General features: G+C 53.9%; 6 protein-coding genes across 6 annotated transcripts; 2 read left to right on the forward strand and 4 right to left on the reverse strand.

The window, feature by feature from the left end:
• Positions 1 to 14: 14 nt before the first annotated feature.
• ACRALDRAFT_1026055 (uncharacterized protein) lies at positions 15 to 1,679 on the reverse strand (the record flags this gene model as incomplete). The annotated part of the gene is made up of 3 exons (XM_071014777.1): positions 15 to 149; positions 269 to 1,410; positions 1,496 to 1,679. 3 exons carry the CDS (start codon positions 1,677 to 1,679, stop codon positions 15 to 17), a joined length of 1,461 nt encoding a protein of 486 aa, XP_070879374.1.
• A 1,838-nt stretch (positions 1,680 to 3,517) lies between these two features.
• On the forward strand, positions 3,518 to 5,384 carry ACRALDRAFT_1078892 (uncharacterized protein; the record flags this gene model as incomplete). The annotated part of the gene is made up of 3 exons (XM_071018830.1): positions 3,518 to 3,548; positions 3,764 to 3,789; positions 4,287 to 5,384. The coding sequence occupies 3 exons, from the start codon at positions 3,518 to 3,520 to the stop codon at positions 5,382 to 5,384; spliced, it is 1,155 nt and encodes a 384-aa protein (XP_070879375.1).
• Positions 5,385 to 6,428: 1,044 nt separating this feature from the next.
• On the forward strand, positions 6,429 to 8,576 carry ACRALDRAFT_1073755 (uncharacterized protein). The gene is made up of 3 exons (XM_071018145.1): positions 6,429 to 6,752; positions 6,841 to 7,641; positions 7,728 to 8,576. Exons 1-3 carry the CDS (start codon positions 6,671 to 6,673, stop codon positions 8,321 to 8,323), a joined length of 1,479 nt encoding a protein of 492 aa, XP_070879376.1. The 5' UTR covers positions 6,429 to 6,670; the 3' UTR covers positions 8,324 to 8,576.
• Positions 8,577 to 8,909: 333 nt separating this feature from the next.
• ACRALDRAFT_1059809 (uncharacterized protein) lies at positions 8,910 to 10,344 on the reverse strand. The gene is made up of 2 exons (XM_071016109.1): positions 9,981 to 10,344; positions 8,910 to 9,834 (listed from the first exon to the last, which is right to left on the reverse strand). The coding sequence occupies exons 1-2, from the start codon at positions 10,134 to 10,136 to the stop codon at positions 9,424 to 9,426; spliced, it is 567 nt and encodes a 188-aa protein (XP_070879377.1). The 5' UTR covers positions 10,137 to 10,344; the 3' UTR covers positions 8,910 to 9,423.
• A 448-nt stretch (positions 10,345 to 10,792) lies between these two features.
• Positions 10,793 to 13,972, reverse strand: ACRALDRAFT_1027579 (uncharacterized protein; the record flags this gene model as incomplete). Its single annotated transcript, XM_071014822.1, has 3 exons — positions 10,793 to 12,743; positions 12,808 to 13,757; positions 13,862 to 13,972. Coding segments are annotated over 3 exons (3,012 nt in total), but the record flags the coding sequence as incomplete, so codon positions are not given.
• A 680-nt stretch (positions 13,973 to 14,652) lies between these two features.
• On the reverse strand, positions 14,653 to 16,820 carry ACRALDRAFT_1046446 (uncharacterized protein). The gene is made up of 4 exons (XM_071015449.1): positions 16,636 to 16,820; positions 16,519 to 16,578; positions 15,620 to 16,426; positions 14,653 to 15,538 (listed from the first exon to the last, which is right to left on the reverse strand). The coding sequence occupies exons 1-4, from the start codon at positions 16,636 to 16,638 to the stop codon at positions 15,032 to 15,034; spliced, it is 1,377 nt and encodes a 458-aa protein (XP_070879379.1). The 5' UTR covers positions 16,639 to 16,820; the 3' UTR covers positions 14,653 to 15,031.
• Between the last annotated feature and the right edge of the window lie 1,020 nt (positions 16,821 to 17,840).

Consider the following 17,840-nt stretch of genomic DNA (forward strand, 5'->3'; position numbering starts at 1 on the left):
TCGTTGACACTCACCTAGATGAAAAGTCTCTTGCCATGGTACTTTGTCTCATGTGCGTACCGACGAGACGCCACAGCAGCATCGGCGTCGATTCGCTCCGGGAAGCCGTCAAAGGAGATGGCATAATGGGCAACGGAATGAGCCACCAGCTGGGAATGGGAAATCAGCAGGGTAACAAAAAGAACCGAGAAGAAAAATGAATGTAAAAAGAAGGAGAGAGAAGAAAGAAAAGAAAGGTGGGGGAGAGGGATGGACGGAAGAAACATACCTTGGTATTAAGTTCCCAAGCGGTCATGTTGAGGTTACTGACGTCGTCGCAAAGCTGGTGGTAGCAAGGGTCGTACCATTCGCCCGCCCGACCGCCGAACATGTCAGCCTCCTCCTCCGTCTTGACACCCTCGGCGCCGGTAGCGATGCCGCCCGCCGGAATGCCATGGCGGATGAACCCGTCGTAATCGCTCCGGCCGTCAAAGGGAATAAAAGTGTAGTGGAGACCTTGGCTCTCGTACCAATCCTCGTACACATGGCGGAGCTCCTCCGAGCCGATGGGGTTGGCCTCGTTGGTGGCGTTGTAGATCTGGTAGGCAAAGTTGGGGCTGGCCAGCATGTCGTAGTCCATGAAGAGGCGGATCTTCCTGTTCTCTTCGGGCGAAAGGACGGAGACGTAGTAATCGGAACCGAGCAGGCCTACCTCCTCGGCGGACCACCAGGCAAAGCGGACGCAGTTGTTGACGCTAAAGTGGGTGAGCTGGGTGGCGACTTCGAGGAGGCTCAGGGTGCCGGAACCGTCGTCGTTGATGCCGGGACCTTCGGGGACGCTATCGCTATGGCCGCCGAGCATGACGCAGTTGTCCGGGTCGCCCTGGACGGTCTGGGCGATGATATTGGTCGTCTCAATGGTTTCGACCACGGCGTCGATGTATGCGATGGCATCTACCGCCTCGCCGTGGCGGAGCTTGTCGAGATGGGGCTGGGCATCGTCACCACCAAGACCGAACGTGGCGACGTGGTCGGGAGTCGGCGTTCCGAGGGTACCATGGACGGTTTCGCTATCGTAGTTGTAGATGACGGCGGCGATGGCGCCTTTCTTTCCGGCGTTCTCCGACTTGGTGCCGAAGGGGCAGGTGCCGCGGCGGATGAAGGCGATGTTCCCGCTCACGGCGGACGGATAGTCGGAAAGGTCACAGCCGTCATTGTCAACGAGAACCAGGTCCCCGTAGACGGGCCCCTTGTCTTTGGTCGGGGGCGTCAGGCTCATGGGCGCGGCCGACTTGGGAACGTCAGTGCCCAGGACCAGGCGCGACTCGAAGACATTGCCCGTGACGGCAGGGAAAGACTGATTTGTGAGTTCGTAGTAGTCGCCTAGGTCAGCGAGAGTGGAGTAAATATACGATAGCGTTCCCAGGTGGCCTGGTGGAGGGTCGAGGGAGGGGTCAACGATCTGGATCCATGGGAGACGGAGACTGAGAACAGAGAGGTTGGAAGGCCTGCCCACCTTCGCTTCCGATGACACGGGTCGGGTGATTGTATTCGGGTTCTCCGAGCTTGGCGATTTCGTAGAGATGTTCTGCCCGGGCAAGGAGGTTGTCGGCCTTGATGAGCTTCTGCAGGGCCTCGGATTCTACCAGAGGCTTCTTGTCCGACGTGATGGGCTGTTGAGGTTCATCATGGCCAAGCATGGGGGCCTGGGCAGTGTCATGCTGCTGGGCGTAGGCGGGGAGGACGCCGGCCAACACGGCGAGAGGAGCGAGACGGAACGTGTTGCGCATGACGAATATGGGACGCTCCGGAAGAATTGAGAGAAGAGAAGGAGGAGAGACTAATGGGAGAAGGAGAAATGGAGAGTTCCGAGGGTCGAGTGACTCGAGGGAGAGGTGCGGAGAAGGCGAGGCTGGAATAAGGAACGAAGCTCTCGTGAGCGATAACGATTAAGCGAGTCATTCGTAGCTACAGTGGGTAAGCAAAACTGACGATTAGAAATACCCCACCAACGCGTTACAGCGCGTTTTCCTCCTTCAACACCATCAACCCTTCAACTTCAAAAATTCGTCAAAAATCAGAAAATGCCCCCAATTACGCCGCGCGTTAAGCATTCGCCTCATAAACGGACCCTAATTGCGCACGCCTATTTTAGTAGGCTCAGTCAAAGGGAGGTAGGGATCAAATTCAATATATCTCTAGGGTCGGTATCTGGTATCGCGCGCCGCTACGAATCATAAATATCAGCCCGATTAAAACCTCGGTCTGGCCGCCCGCAGGCCCTTAATACGTACAAAAAAAGACGTATCCTATATACTATCGGGCTTAACCCTTTTATATCACCTACTAAATTAAAGATTAAGCTAGGCCTTACTTACTTAAAACACACTATTATACGATACCTTCGTTTATAGGGCTTCTAGCACTCCCGCGCGCTACGCCGGCCGACCCTGACCCTAAGGCACGCGTAAATACGTTTAGAGTGGTGCCTACGCCACGCCTCTAAACCCCTAGACTAGTAGAAACGGGTTATCTTTTCGGATAAAACCATAGTCGCGCGCGGAGAAGGGTAGAGGCAGAAATAGGTTTTCTGCTATCCTATAAGTTAACTTTATTAAGAGCTTATACCTTTACTAATAAATTTATAGGGAAAGCGACTTTAATAGGATATTATTTAGCCTCGTAATAAGCCTACGCGCTATTCGCAGATATTCTGGGCCGGCTTTTTATATAATAAACGCACCGAATTAATCGCCCTTCACGGGGACCCCTCTGCACCGCGTAGAGGCGTTACGGTAGCCGTTATTAAGCGCACGCTTAAAGAAGCGCTTCCTACGATATACGAACCAGGCAGCGTATTCGTTTAAGATAACGCTGCCGTATATAAGGCGCGCCTCGTTTAAAATTAGTTACTACCGTGGGGTCTAGAGAATAAAGTTACTATCCTGGATTAGCCGCCGTATTCGCCTAATCTTAATCCTATCGAAAACCTATAGAAAATACTAAAAAAGAGGATCTATTTACGGAATCCTAGTCTAGCACGGATAGGCTCTACGATAACGTTATACGAATTACTCTGCCGGGCCGCGGAGGAGGTATAGAACGATTTTAAAGAGGAGCTTCTATAGGCTCTAATTAAGTCGATGCCGCGAAGGGTTAAGGCTTATATCGCGGCTAGGGGGTGGTACACGAAGTATTAAAAAGATATAACTAGATATTCCTTTTATACGGTTACTCCCCTCTATAAATCTAATTTTTCCGAAATTTTAGAAGTAGTATTCGTAAAGTTATTTATATTTATATTCGAAGGGTCAAAATAAGGTTCTCGTGATAACATTTGGATGTGGGTCGCCTAATCGCCACTTTTGCTTACTCACTGTACGTAACTCGGCATATTACGCTAGCCTTCTTCTGGCTTAAGGTACTCGTCGACGACCTTGTTTGGTTGGCTGAGGGGGTTGAAACTCCGCGGCTCTGGCTCCGATCCAGCCGTTGTGGACCTAACGGTCGAAGGTACTTGTACGGATACAATGGCTACATGAGATACATCACGGTACCTCTATGTACAAGTACGTTGTACACTCACAGCACGTGTTGTGTGTGCACGAGTGGGCCATATACACTTATGCAGGCACGGGACAGGGGGTTCGGTAGTGTACTGGATATTAAGCGTCCATACTCGACATATGCCTCCATTACACAACGTCAATTCGACCACAAAAGGCGGATCACACGTGTAGAAGAAAAAAAAAGTATCACATGGGCTGAAATTACCAATCTACAGTCAATTACAGCCCAAAGCGTGTTAGTGTTAGTGGAGAAGCATACGCATAAACTCACCACCCACCCAGAGACCAAACTCCATCACCAACTACCGAGACTACTTGTCGATCTAGTTCCCCGATCTACGAATACGCCCATCGTACCGACATCTCAGTGTTCTTCGAAGCATCGTCCATACTGCTATATCATTACCAAAACCTTCTCTCACTGTATCAGCGCCATCACGAAACCACGAACCTCCAATCAGTCTTCCACCTGCTGGGCCGTCGTTCCCCCTTTAGCCCGCCGCACCACACCAACATTCAAGTCCCGGTTCTACAGCCGTCCTCCAATGCGGTCCTGGAGGCCTTGGGAAACGGACACGCAGCCCCCACCACCCAGCCATGAGAGTTCTCGTCCCAACCCTCTTCCTCAGGCGAGCACACTGTTGAGCATCGTACGGTCCCGTCACTCCTTAGTATTCCCACTCGCCTTGGCACTCTTGAAAACCTTGCTAATGACATTTGCTCTTGAATTATTTACAGGCGTCTTTGCTCGAACCGTCAGGAAATGAAAACCATTCCGTCCAGGCTATCAAAACTTTCTCCGGGAGCATACCGCATGCACATCTCCCGTCGTCGATACTCTCTGCCCCCGTTCTTCATCCTCCCGGCACAAGTCCTTACTCCACCACTCTAATCCCAACAACCACCACCGCCACCTACACCCCGGCGACGACGACGACGACGACCACTTACACGTCAACGACCACCTGTACTCCGACCACAACCCACGTATATTCCGCTTCAACAACCACCACATCAAGGAAGCGCAAGTCGGAAGTCTTCGAGCAACCCACAACCCTCTCTCATGGCAAGGTCTACGACGACGACCCTCGACTCAACGACACCCTCGGGTGGGAATCGTGCGACCAGATCCGCGGCAGGATCCGCAACCTCATCCAGTCGGGCACCATGCGGGTGGGCGAGTTCCAAGCCACCATCAACTGCTCGGCGGCGTCGTACCAGCGGTTCATGAAGCAGAGCGGGCCCGAGGCCGGCGTGGGCAGCGACGTCTACTACGGCGCGTGCCGCTTCTTCCGCAAACGCGAGCTGCAGGGCCTCCACCAGCCGGCGCCGGCCAAGAAGGCGCGCCACGACGACGGCCTGGACGACCTGGACGTCTCGGGCGTCCGCCTGCCGGGCGAGGCCGAGGGCGCCGTCCGCGTCCACGACACGTGCGACGAGGTGCGCCGCAACATCCACGCGCTCCTGCGCCGGCCGGGCATCCGACAGGTCGACTTCCTCCGCGCCATCGCCAAGAGCTTCCCCGCCCCGCGCAAGATCCAGTCCAAGCAGCTCCACGACTTCCTCGCCAAGAAGGGCGCCACCGCAGGCAACACCTCGTGCGTGTACTACGGCGCCTACGTGTTTTTCGAGAAGCGCCGCGTCAGGGACGGCCGGCCCAAGTCCAAGATGCGCATAGAGATGGAGTCGATCCATCCCGCCGGCATGAACACCACCGACATAATGAACATCTACGTCGGGCCCCTTGGTCCCGTGCCTGTCGAGGATGAGTATGGCCGCGTTGTCAGCGCCCGGCCCATCGCCCGGCCCTATGTGCGCAAGAAGGCGTTGAGCTAACTCTTGTTTTCGCTGCCGTCATCCCCTACCATGTTCACCACTTACAACATGTCGCCTCGACTGACTTGCAAAACCACTCCCCCTTATTATACCCAATGCCTTTATTATTATACCCTCGTAATGCTTTCTTCGCCCTGGGCTGGCGCCACATACCCCTTCCGCCTTGCTTTTACTTGGTGGCTTATATCTTGTCATTAGAAGGTTGCATCACTGCGTGTAAGGTACACGGGAAAAGTTGTACAAACATCTATCTTATGATAGAAGGACAGCGAAAAGCATCGCGCTATATTAACTAATTAATCCGGTGATTCATAATCCCTCCGTCGTCTGGCTTTGGCGTGGCTACCAACGTAAAGCCAGTTAACTTGAAAATTCATGAGCGAGTTCCGCGACAGACTATGGCCGGCTTCTCCCAGAGAAGCGACGGTGTAGCGTCCACCGATAGAAATGGGACACAAGCCGGTCACGCTGTTATCGGTGCCCGCCGTATAGGGGTCTCGGTGCGAGTAAAGATACACCCCGGGACGCCCTCTTGATGCTATATGCACCCTAGCACCCGTACCTCCTCGGTCGGCGGTCGGCCTAGTCCATCGCACTACAGAGAGCCACCCCAGGGACTTGTGGGTAAAGTTCAACCCCTGCTTTATCTCGACAGTTTTTGCCTCGACTTATTCCCAACTCCTATTACTTTTTACCCAGTCCTTCGGACTCTAGTATTGCTCCTAGGCTCCTCGACAACCATATACAGTTTCCATTGCCGTCTTACTCAGGCTCATGCTAACTATAAGAGGCATATGTTATACCCTGCCAATCACCAACATGTGGCTGGATTTTCTAGGTGTCAACGTGCTTTTTAGTGGGAATATCCTCAAATGAGCAAAACAGGGGCTTGGGCCTGCAGGTAGCCTAGCCACTGGAGATCAGAATCGGCGTCCCGTGCAACGACTCAGAGTAACACTGCATGTGCATCTGATCCACCTGCCCGCAGACCAAAGAAAAAAAGCGCCTTCTAGATATTGGTTGGGCATTTCTACTACAATGCATGCTGTTCCTGCCTGACATCCCATTTACCCCGCCATGCTGTCAACCTCCTCGAGCCCGTCTTTCATCCCACCTGCCCGGTGACTGGCGACCAGGAACTTCCAACTTTCATGTACAGACTGCAGCGGTGCACCATTGGCACGCCAATTTCCAAGCAGCTCGGCCAACTTGGAATCCGGCCCTGAGACAAGTCGACCTACTCGTCCCACATCCACGTCCTGGTCCCCGATTCCCCGCACCCTGTCATGTCTTTCCTAGACGTGAGCCGGATAGCCTCCAAGTTGGGCATCTTCGACATATCCGACGATCCGGATGAGCCCCTCCAAGGTCAGCCGCATCTCTATCTCTATCTCGTGCTTTCCATGTTGTGTTTTTCATACGAGGGTACAGTCGGCCATGTTCTAACAATGCCCAGGTCATAAGGACTACGGATACACGCACGATGACTCGGCTTACGACGGGGGTTACTTTGGCGCGCCTCCTGAAGGATACACAGGGGGACCGCAGGAAGGAGAAGAAGAATACAAACAATCACACCTGGACTATTCCACCAGCGATCCTGTCCGAACTGCTACACGACCCGACGACTCGTATTCTCCCGGATACCCATCTTATTCTCAATACTCTCCCCAGCCTTACCCTCCTCGACCCGAGAGACGCGACGGCGACGATGAGGATAGCCTGGTTGATGAAGATGATGAAGAGGAGGAGAGGAGAAAGCCCGAAGAGCCACCGGTTCCCGAAGGTTGGATAGCGCGATACGATGATCGGCACGGCCAGTGGTACTTTGTCAACAAAATCACGGGTGCGTCGCAGTGGCAGGCCCCTACCCGATCCCCATACGACAGATACAGAGACGACGGAGGAGATGACCCGGCTGCCCTGGATGAAGAGAAAAGGGATCTCGACGGTTACACGACGGGCGAGGCGCGGAGTTACTGGGATAACTCCTTCCAGGCTCGACAGGATGCCGGAGGAGAGGGTTATTACGAACGCGGCGGTAGTCAGCACTACGGATACGAGCAGGATCGGGGACACGAAAATCCGTACGAACAGAGCCAGGACAGGGCCTTTGGATATGAAGATGGCGAATATGCGGAGAAGCAGAAGAAGAAGAAGAAGAAAAAGAGCAGCAAGTACGGAAAGGTTCTGCTGGGCGCAGCGGGAGGTATTGCGGTCGGTGCACTGGGCGGTGCGCTGATTGCCAACGCCCTTGGTACGTTCTCCGCGACTTTTTCTTGCGTTCAGTTTCCTCTTTCCCCATTCCTTTTTTTTGGAGGTCACATGCTAATATTGTACAAGCATCCGACTCGGAGGACGAAGAAGAGTCCGAGGAAGTCACACAAGACCGTAACTTTGACGACCGCTTTGCGGAGGACGAGGGCACAACCCTCGATCGCGGATTCGCGTCGCAATATGCCGAGGCGGAATCCGAGTCGGAACCCGAGCCCGAGCCAGAAGAAGACGAGCCAGAAGAAGACGAGCCAGAAGAAGACGAGCCAGAAGAAGACGAGGATGAGGAAGACGGAGGAGGAGACATTGAAGAATCAGTCGCAAGCAGTTCGTCGTCAAGTTCGAACGATTCCGAGGAAGAGGAACCCGAACCCGACGAGGACATTGCTGATGAAGAATCAGAGGGCAGCAGTGACCATGGAGAGGAAGGAGCGGAAATGGAAGGGGAGGAGGATGGCGACGACGAAGGCGACGACGAAGAGGAGGACGAAGAGGAGGACGAGGAGGTAGCGGGTGATGAAGATGAAGATGACGACGATGATGAAGAAGAGGAGGACGAGGAGGGAGCGGGTGATGATGATGAGGATGAAGATGACGACGATGATGATGAGGATGAAGATGACGACGATGATGATGGGGAGGATGATGATGAGGACTATGATTGAAAGAGTCTTAATAGCCTTATGATAGGAAAGGGGGTAGGTACCATTATATCGAGGAATGGAAGACTCAGAAGATGGAAGACCCTTTGCTGTTAAGACAAATATGCCACCACAGTCTTCAATACGTGTGGACTGACATGGGAATATTAGAGACTCCAATCCAGAAAGGCAATGAGATAGACAAGCCAACGCATCAACAAGCAATGTTTCAAGTGAGCAATAGCTAATGGCTCCGAGTAATTCTGTAATAATATTTTACACCTCATAATAAAGGAGGAACAAGACTAGAAGAAGAGAACAACTATAGTCAGGGGAAGCAACCTTAGATCACAACTCCATACATGTTTATCTACCATTATCATCAAAGCATCTCCCTAATAAATGTGACAACTAAAGAGACTTTGAAGAAAAGACGGAGGCTCACCACTATATTCGGTGAGCCAGCAAGTTCTCGGTGTCGTTCGGTGTGTCTCGGGATCCCCACATCGCGACGATGATCTGCGCCTTGCATCGCAGCTATTCCCAATCCAGAACAAGTCTTACCTACCGACACATACCTAACCCACTCCAAGCAGTTGCATCCTCGTCTCGGTACCCAATTCAATTCCGGGATGACGTACTACCTGGCGACCACTGCTTACAACGTGCATTCACTGAAGGATGGATATTCGTGATAGTATGCATCTACGGTTCCTGCCCCTGCAAAGAAATACGACCGAGCCTTGCTGGTCATATCCTCCACGGCTGAACTTGTAAGGAAGTCGGATGTTACCTGGGGAAGTTTCATAGACACATCGCTTCCGATATGGCCGATATTGACCATCGAGCTGCGCAATCAGATACCATGCCAGAATAACGTCTAATAGGCATATAAATCTGTAGCTCATGGCCTATTCCTTGCTTTGCATGTCCCACTCATAAAGCTTGCTATACCCATGGATCTCCATAACTGTACCAGCCCAAAGGCAAAAGCAAATGGTCATTCTGTCGTCAAATAATCCATGCCACCTTGCTGGTCCTCTCGCCGTTTTCATATGCCCATTCGCCGTGTCTCAATGCCGCCAATTCATGTCCACGAGGATATGAAATGAATAAAAAGTCCCTTACGAGTCTTCCTCCTTCTTCACAACAACCGCCGTCTTCTCCCCATTCGCTTCACCACTCTCATTCATCCCACCTGCACTCCTTTCAGCCGCCCCATTCCTTTCATCCGCCCCCCTCTTCTCACTCTTCCACACACCGTCGTAGCCCCCCCGCTCATGAGAAGGAGCGTGCGCCGCGAGCGCCCAGAGCCTCTTAGCGACCACGAAGCTCCCCGCGGCCCAAACCCAGACAAGCAGGCCGATGGACGAGGTCAAGAACAGGGTCGGCACGAGGACGAGCAAGGCGACGCCAATCCAGAAAAGCGAGAATACGATCGCCGCACCGAGTGCGAGCGTGGCGAGCGAGAGCGCAAAGACGGCAAAGGTCACGAGGGGGAGGAAGGAGAAGAGGAGTTGAAAGAGGACGAAGGCCTATTTTTCGTTGTGGTCCCGCTGTGTCAGCACATTGGACATATCCATCGCAGCCTTGATATTCCTCGGGAAAAAATCGACGAGAAAGACGGCCGTGGGTGGAACAACCTGGAAAAAGGAGAAGGGGGAAGGTTGGTGTAACGTACGAAAAAGAGGGGTCGCTCTTGGGCAAAGTTGAGGGTCGCGGCGTAGAAATTCTGGCGCGTGGACGGGCTGATGATGCGGTCGAGCTGGCGTCGGCTGAAGGCGTAGACGCCACGAGCATCGTCGTCGGTTGGCCGTTTACCGTATGCGGGCGTCATGGCGTTATAGGGCGGGGGAACGCGTGGCTGGGGATAAAGGGTAGCCCCAGTTGTTTGATAACGGTAACGTTTGACCGTGACTTCAAGGGGTCTACGCTGCTGGCGGATGGGAAGTAAAGACGATGTTTGAGACGCTGATCGTTTCGTGCCGTCGAGTTTTGTCCGTGGAGGAATTGGGGCCGATGTACGCAGTCATTCAATGTTGGGCTGGACTGAATTCGTGTTGGTGACGCGTCGACGTCACTGACTATCGATTGGCAAATTAGGTAATCCGCTTTTTTGTTGTACGCTGTATGTACACAGTGTAAGATATCCCAACGACTTCAGTCTTCTCCTGTTCCCTTACACGCAGCGTGATCGACGACGCATCCGAATCAAGAAGCGAAAGCCACGCGTCAAGGAGGCTCTTTAAGAACTACAACATCTAAAATGTTAAATTCGCACAGCCCCGGAGCATCCTGACTCCTAGCCCATTACCCCTATGAATGTAACACAGCGGAATATGCCATCCTGCGCCCATGCCCCGAAACTCGATGCATGCTCCATCTCCATCTCTAAACCCATAAGGACGAACAGTGTGGCTGTGAAATTACGCCGCTAAATGAAGCCTCCAGCACCTCATCGGAGGGAGGCTCAGGTAAAGACCACCCGAAATCTCAGACGAACCGCACCTCGTCGAACAAGCTCGCCCTCACCTGCACCAGGGCCGCCAGCTCCAACAAAAAGCTCTGGAATATCAGAATGTTGGTAAGGACATGTGATACGGATGCCATCCGCACATCCTCTTCTTCTTCCTCGTCTTGCTCGCCGTCCTCCGCCGGCTCCCCTACCTCATCATCTCCGTCCTGTTTTGCCCTGTGCTCGCCTTCGTCTCCCTCGCCACTGTCCTCGCCCTCTGTTTCCCCCCCCTCGTCCTCTTGCATATCGTCGTCCTTGGGAGGCGGGATATGCGGCGTCGCCTGCTCGGCCCCAAAGAGCTCCTGAACCCGCTCCAGCTTCAAGGGTATCGCTTCCACGTTTTGCGGGATCCCGACTCGCCTCGACAGGATGCTTTGATCCACAGCGGCGAACGCCGCCATCTGACTTGTCACCACATCATCTTGCGCGGCACTTCTCACGCTGCCGCTACCGGGAGACATGCTACGCACTCGTTCGCTGCCTCTCGCCCGAACTTCGTAGTGCGGCGGGTAATCCTTGGGTGGGGGAGTCGGCCGTCCCGTCGAGGTCGCAACGCCGTGACTTCCTCCGCCAGTCAGGGATCCGGCTCTGGGCGACGGGCTTACGGCGCCTGATCCGCGGGGGCTGCTAGTCCCCCGGCTGGGAGTGCCGAGATCGGACAGGAGCCGCTGTGCGAATCCTTCAATGCCCGAGGGTCGCGCCGGTGATCCGCTACCGGGGGATACCGCGTCGGGGCTCGCGCCATCAGGTGTGAGAGTGGGCCCCTGTTGGTGAGGAGTCGCTTTATGGTTAGGGCGGGGCGTCGCTGGCACTTGAGCTGCGTCGGTCGTATGGAAAGCCTCTCGTCGCTGCTGAAGAAGATCGTCAAACCGGGGGATGGATCCACGATACTCCGATACCTGATTGCACAGTTTTTGTAAAAGAGTCAGAAGACGCGGCAGGGTCGGTGGTGCCCATAGAGGACGTCTTTTACAACCCTTGATAGCATTGATCTTTTCCAGCTCAGCCCCCATCGGGGACTCCGTATCAATAGGCAAACTCTCAGGAGAGGTGGTTGGACTCGTCGGTGAGGTAGGTTCGGCGGGTCGCTCATCGTACGTATACTGTTTCGGATGTCGGAGAAGCCAGCCTTCTATAGTCATGTACCCGCAAGTGGCCAGGTTCACGATGGTGTCGGTGAGCGACAGGTTGGTGTCGACGGGGTTCAAGAAGAACGTCTCCATGAGGTCCAGCAAAGTGTTGAGCAGCGGATCATCAGGACGTAAGGTGTGCTCGCGGACACTGCGGGGCGCACCCGGCAAACCACCAGGAACGGCTGGGAGCTGGTGGTTGTGGGCGGAGAGCTTGGGTGCCACCAGCCTCAATGAGCAGGGGTGGCCCTCTAGCCGGGCCACGGTGTCCTTCAAAATGCTTTCGTACACTTCGTCGAAGTTGTCACGGCCGCCGATGCAACCCGCCAGGTTGACGAGGAAGTCGACTTCTTGCTCATGCGCGCCTGCCGTCCGACGTGCCGCTTCTCCCACGACGCCCTCTGCTCGCAAAAGCGTCATGACGGCATAGCGGTGATGCCTCTTGAGGATGGCTGATACGAGCTGTAGGGTGACATGAATGGTTTGTTGGTTCTGTGACCGTAGGCAGGCAAGAATTAGGTCCACGAGATTGAACAAGAGAGGCGTCGCCGTCAAGTCCGACTGGGTCTGTGCCAGCATCGAGGCGAGGTCCATCGACTTGCGCTTGCGAGCGTCGCTGATTGCCGTCTTATCGTCCGCCGAGTCAGGGGAAGTACGATCTGAGAGCCCGAGGAGGTAGTGCAGAATGAGATGGACCATGTCGGGGTGGTCTAGGGATTCGAGAATTCGTCGCAAGTAGGTCAGGACTGCAACGGACGAGCCGCCATCAATATCGGACGACTCGAGAAGTGAGGGGTATCTATTCTCGTCAGCGCATTCGAGGAAGCTTATCAGTCAAGGGGTGAACACCGAGGGGCACCTACAACAACTGCTGTAGAAATATCACCTGGAAATGTTCGAGCAGCGTCTGCTTGATCTCCACCGACTTGCAATGCTCCAGGACATCCTGCCAGAAGAGAAGGTGGGAAAGGAAGGTCTGCAGGTGCAGCTGGAACTCGGTCGAGCAGGAGCTGACAATCTCCTGATTGGACACGGGGTGTTGGTAGTCAGAGAGCGCGAGAACGGGTGGAAGGTCATGAGGAAGATGGTCGATGACGAGCTTGCGGCTCAGCTGGCTGTACAATGCTCCCAGGCCGGTGGCCATGAGCGTCGAGAGATCACTTTCGACTATCCACTGTTCGAGCGACTCGGAGCTTGCTGCCGCCTCGATGATGTATAGAAGGCCGGTGCGCGCAAAATCGCCGATTTTGCCCTCATGGTGGATGTAGTCCATCAGGATGTAGAAAAGGGGAAAGTCTTGCTTCTGGGTGCGTCCGACAAAGTTCTCGAGCTTGTCCTGAGCGGCCGACTGGGGTCCAGCTCGTCCATCGTTCCGGTCCACCGCGGGCTCAAACCAGGCGGGGAGAATATCGCGGTCCATGCGGATCTTGGTCGTGATGCTGAACGCGAGCTCGACTACCTCGGCCTCTGTGTCAGAGCCGAGCCGTATGCTATTGAGTCCCGTGATGCGGACGAGGAAGTTCGTCACGCTTGCCGAGAAGCTAGGAGTAGAGACAAAAGATTCCTGGTCTGTCTCCACGAGGGTCGCGAAGAGATTGACGGCTTCCTTGATGATCCATTCATTATATGAGGTGGTCGCGATCTTGCCAATGGGGACGTATATTTGCTTTTTGGCAGCGTATTGGATACAGGGATGGGGAAGGGGTTTCCGCGCCTCGTCGCTTAGGATGTTGGTGAGCTCATGAAGGCGGAGTTCAATCGCTTCGGCACGGTCGTCGTCTTGTGCGAGGTTCGACGTGGTCCTCCACAGGTGCTGAGACGTCTCGAGTCAGTACGATCTTCGCGCCCCGTCTCTCCACGGCCGCGTGGGCGACTTGATCCTCGTAGTTGTAGGTCCGGGAAGAACGAGCGGCATACCAAGATCTGATTAAATTCTTTGTCGAAGCGATGAAGCCGCTTCGTCGGGTTCTTTGCATCATCTCTCCTCGAGTTTCTCGACGAGAGTGGTGTGCCTAGGAGGCGCGTCCACTACCAGAGAACGAAGTTGATGTTAGATGTGCAGGCAACGGACGCGGATGGCCGAAAGCCTGAAGGGAGGCGAGCTTACAAAGTCCATGATGTCTCTGGAGGCATCTCTGGGCCGTCAAGTTCTGTAGACAGGGCCGCATGAGGCTGTTGAAGGGAAACGAAGCTTTGGGAACGGACCTACGGCGGGGGTAGGCCGACGCATGAAGCAGCAAGATCGAGGTGTCGCGAATATTTGTCCGAGGAATGGGTGTACCTACCGCATGTACCTGTGTACCCCTGACGATAAGGTACCCGGATAAAGGCTTTCGGGACCACACCAGCCACTTCCAACGGCGTGACGTCTTTACCCCTTGCGCGGCTTCGGCCGGTCACACATTACATAAGCAAGAGAAGTGCATATGGGGACTCTACGGAGTTCCTCTCGTCACATACCTGGTCAGGTTTCGATTCCTCAGGTTGCCAATATGCCTGATAAAGCCAGATGCTTCTAGATAGAAAAAGATGATCTGATATGCAGAAGCCTGGAGAGGATAGCATGGCCTGCTACGAGTCCATTTGTATTAGAGAGAGATCTCTCGGCGGGGCAATGAGTGCCCCAGTCGTTGCCAGGGCAGATAAGCGTCTGCATACGAGGATTTTCGAATGGGGCGAAGATTTGGCAGTGCTCATGTTAATGAATTGCTGGCTCTATAACCATGCAGAGAATATCTGTTCTGCCATATATTCCGGCTCCGGCGTATTGACCTTTTTTACTCCTTTCCTTAGTTATGGTATTCTTCTCATCTCAGACCTTGTCCGAGCGCAAGTACGTGCGTCCTCTACTAGTTCCCACCGCGGGTGGTAAAAGCCGGAACACCTTTAGGCGATCATCATGTTTTAAACGAGTAGCAACGTATGCGCAAGGTAAGTCTTGGGGGGCTAGTTGACAGACCCCATGGAAGAACGAGACACACGGAGCAACACTCGAACGTATTTGGCACCACCAGATGTATTTCCTGTCACTCCCATCGCAGCTCTCTATCATCCTGGAAGCATTGATATACACAGCCATAGGCTACCTTACAAGTACAGGCCTTCGGGCTCGCTCTCCTGCTTCGTCCGTAGGACCCTCTCCCTCGCGGCCCGGAAATCGGCCATCTGAACGCGCATACGCCTCTCGCGGAGGGCCATGAGACCGGCCTCCGAGCAGATGGCCTTGATGTCGGCACCGGACAAGTCATCCTTGGCGGATATGAACTCCTCCAGGTCGACGTCGGGGTTGAGCGACATCTTGGAGGTGTGAAGGGTGAAAATCTTGCGCTTTGTGTTCTGGTCGGGATTCTCGAACAGAATCTTACGGTCAATGCGGCCGGGTCGGATGAGAGCAGGATCGAGAGTTTCGATCTTATTGGTGGCCATGATCACCTTGACGTCACCGCGGTCGTCGAAGCCGTCGAGCTGGTTGAGGAGTTCCAACATAGTTCGCTGAATTTCCCGTTCACCACCCGAAGTCGAGTCGTATCGCTTGGTGCCGATGGCATCAATCTCGTCGATAAAGACAATCGAGGGGGCGTTCTCAGCGGCAACCTACAGACAAGAAAACATAATACTTAGCCGAGCCGTCATGTCGCGTACAAACCAAACCGCCTTAAGGGGAAATAATCATACCTGGAACAGTTGCCGGACCAAACGAGGACCATCACCAAGGTATTTCTGGATCAGCTCACTGCCCACAATGCGCAGGAAAGTGGCCGAAGTCTGGTTGGCGACGGCCTTGGCCAGCAGTGTTTTTCCAGTTCCTGGGGCACCGTAAAGGATAACGCCCTTGGGGGGCTTGATGCCCATCTCTTCGTAGAGCTCGGGGTGAAGCAGGGGTAGCTCGACCGACTCGCGCACTTCCTGGATCTGAGTCTCGAGACCGCCAATGTCGGCGTAGGATTCGGTGGGCGCCTTGTCGAGCTTCATGACACTGACGAGAGGGTCGGTATCATCAGTTAAAACGCCGACGACACTCACACTTTTGTGGTGTAGTAAAACGCTCGCGCCAGGTTCGAGTAGGTCCTTGTCGACAAAGCTCATGATGCTAACATAATACTCAGGTCCTGTGGTACTACTGACGATGGCGTGGTCGTCGTCAATCATCTCCTCCAGGTTGCCGACGCCCATGGGGCTGCCGCGCATGTCGTCGACGCGGCTTCGCTCGTCAGCGAGGCGGTCGAGCTCGTTTTCGGCCCCGGCAGTTGATCCCTCCTTTGCCGCCTTGGCCTTCCTCAGACGCTCCTGGTTCTCAACATATTCTTCTTCCAGGATGAGATGGTCGTGGATGCGCTGCATGCGGAGTAGGCGCAGTTTGCATCTACTAGTGGGAAAGACAGCGGGGAGCTTGGCCGCCGCGCTGGTGCCGCCGGCCTTTCTCTTCTTGCGGCCAACGCGGGTGGTTGGGCGAGGAGGCGGCTCGTACTTGGGCTTTTGCTTCTGCGAAGAAGGGTTAGATGAGATGCCACCATCGGAAGCCGAGCCAGGTATGGTATTCGGCGAGCGTGGGTGTAGCGAGACAACCGGCGTACCTTCTTATCCTTGTCTTCCCGACCTTCGCCTCCGCCACTCATTCCGGATTGATTTTGACCCTGCAATTGCTATGGTTAGCCTGGGAAGAGCTTCGGTGGTAGTTGACGAGTTTGTACCATGATGCCTGATGGGAGCTCCGCGAGCTCTGAATATGTTCGTCGGGCAAAAGACTAAGTGGAGTAAAAATCGGCCGCGACGTCGATATGTAACAATGGAACCGACCTGGGTTCAGGACGGATGGCGATGATGGTGGTGGTGGAAAAGAGAAAGGTGTTCTTGATGGGGAAGTTCAGAGCCAGGCAGGTTGGCAAGCTTACAGACCACCTCTGACCTCAAGGCGCCAAAGGAACGCGACATCCTTGGATTTGATTATGCTTTATTGGGTATAGTGTGCACGTGATTTGCATGATATCTTGCTGATTCATCACTGGTGTATGTACACCCCAACCCCTGTTTAATTGTGTGTGGTGTACTTGCGGATCCAAATAAACCAATAGCATCAGGGAAATCAGCGGATAGAGTACAAGTAGATACATCCAAGGCAAGGCGTTTCTATATAAAAACAGGGGTTTAGAGGTACCAAACCAGGGGGACTAAGTATCCTGCTAGTCCACTTTGTAGCTCCTTATCTAATAACGTGGCATTGAAGTAACTGATATCGATCGTCCTTGCCCTTGTTTGCGTCCTTGTTCTCTTTTTAAGACTGCTCGGGGACTGGGCAGTTATTTTAGCTGGTATTTTCGCTATCCGAACCTGATGTTAACTGGGGATTGGAATCGTACCCAGGATTAATATACGAATACGTTGTATATTGTATTATAGGTGCTGTTAGTAAGGGTACGTTTCTTGGACCTTTTTGAATTTCCTAAAAGGGTAAACCGCGAAGGTATCTTTAACACAATAAAACAGGGGTTATATGGTACGTTGTACATGTACATTGTACGGGATGGGTTGGGTGACAATGACCGATAATCTCACCCCGGGCCGTGTCTGTAGTATTGGCCTTGGTGGTGCTGGTGGCGGGGCAGCCACCTCCTAACATCGTTGTTCCTGCTCATTGTCCCGGCCTTTACGTTCCATGTTAGGTACTGTAAGCAGAACATTCCGTGGAAATACTATTCTGGTGTACCCACGGAGAAGAGGGTAGACCTGACCGTAACTTACCACTTTCTACCTCCTAATTTCAGGTCATATCCCTAACATCATCACTACCCGACATAAGACTTCACGGAAGCAACCCCTCCTCACGTCACACAGCACGAACCCCGCCGAGACCCAGCACTCACCTGGATAACAGCTTCGAAAACAACCGCGACAAGCC

This window comes from Sodiomyces alcalophilus (genome assembly GCF_042370955.1).
Source record: "Sodiomyces alcalophilus JCM 7366 unplaced genomic scaffold ACRALscaffold_1, whole genome shotgun sequence".
Classification (NCBI taxonomy): domain Eukaryota; kingdom Fungi; phylum Ascomycota; class Sordariomycetes; order Glomerellales; family Plectosphaerellaceae; genus Sodiomyces; species Sodiomyces alcalophilus.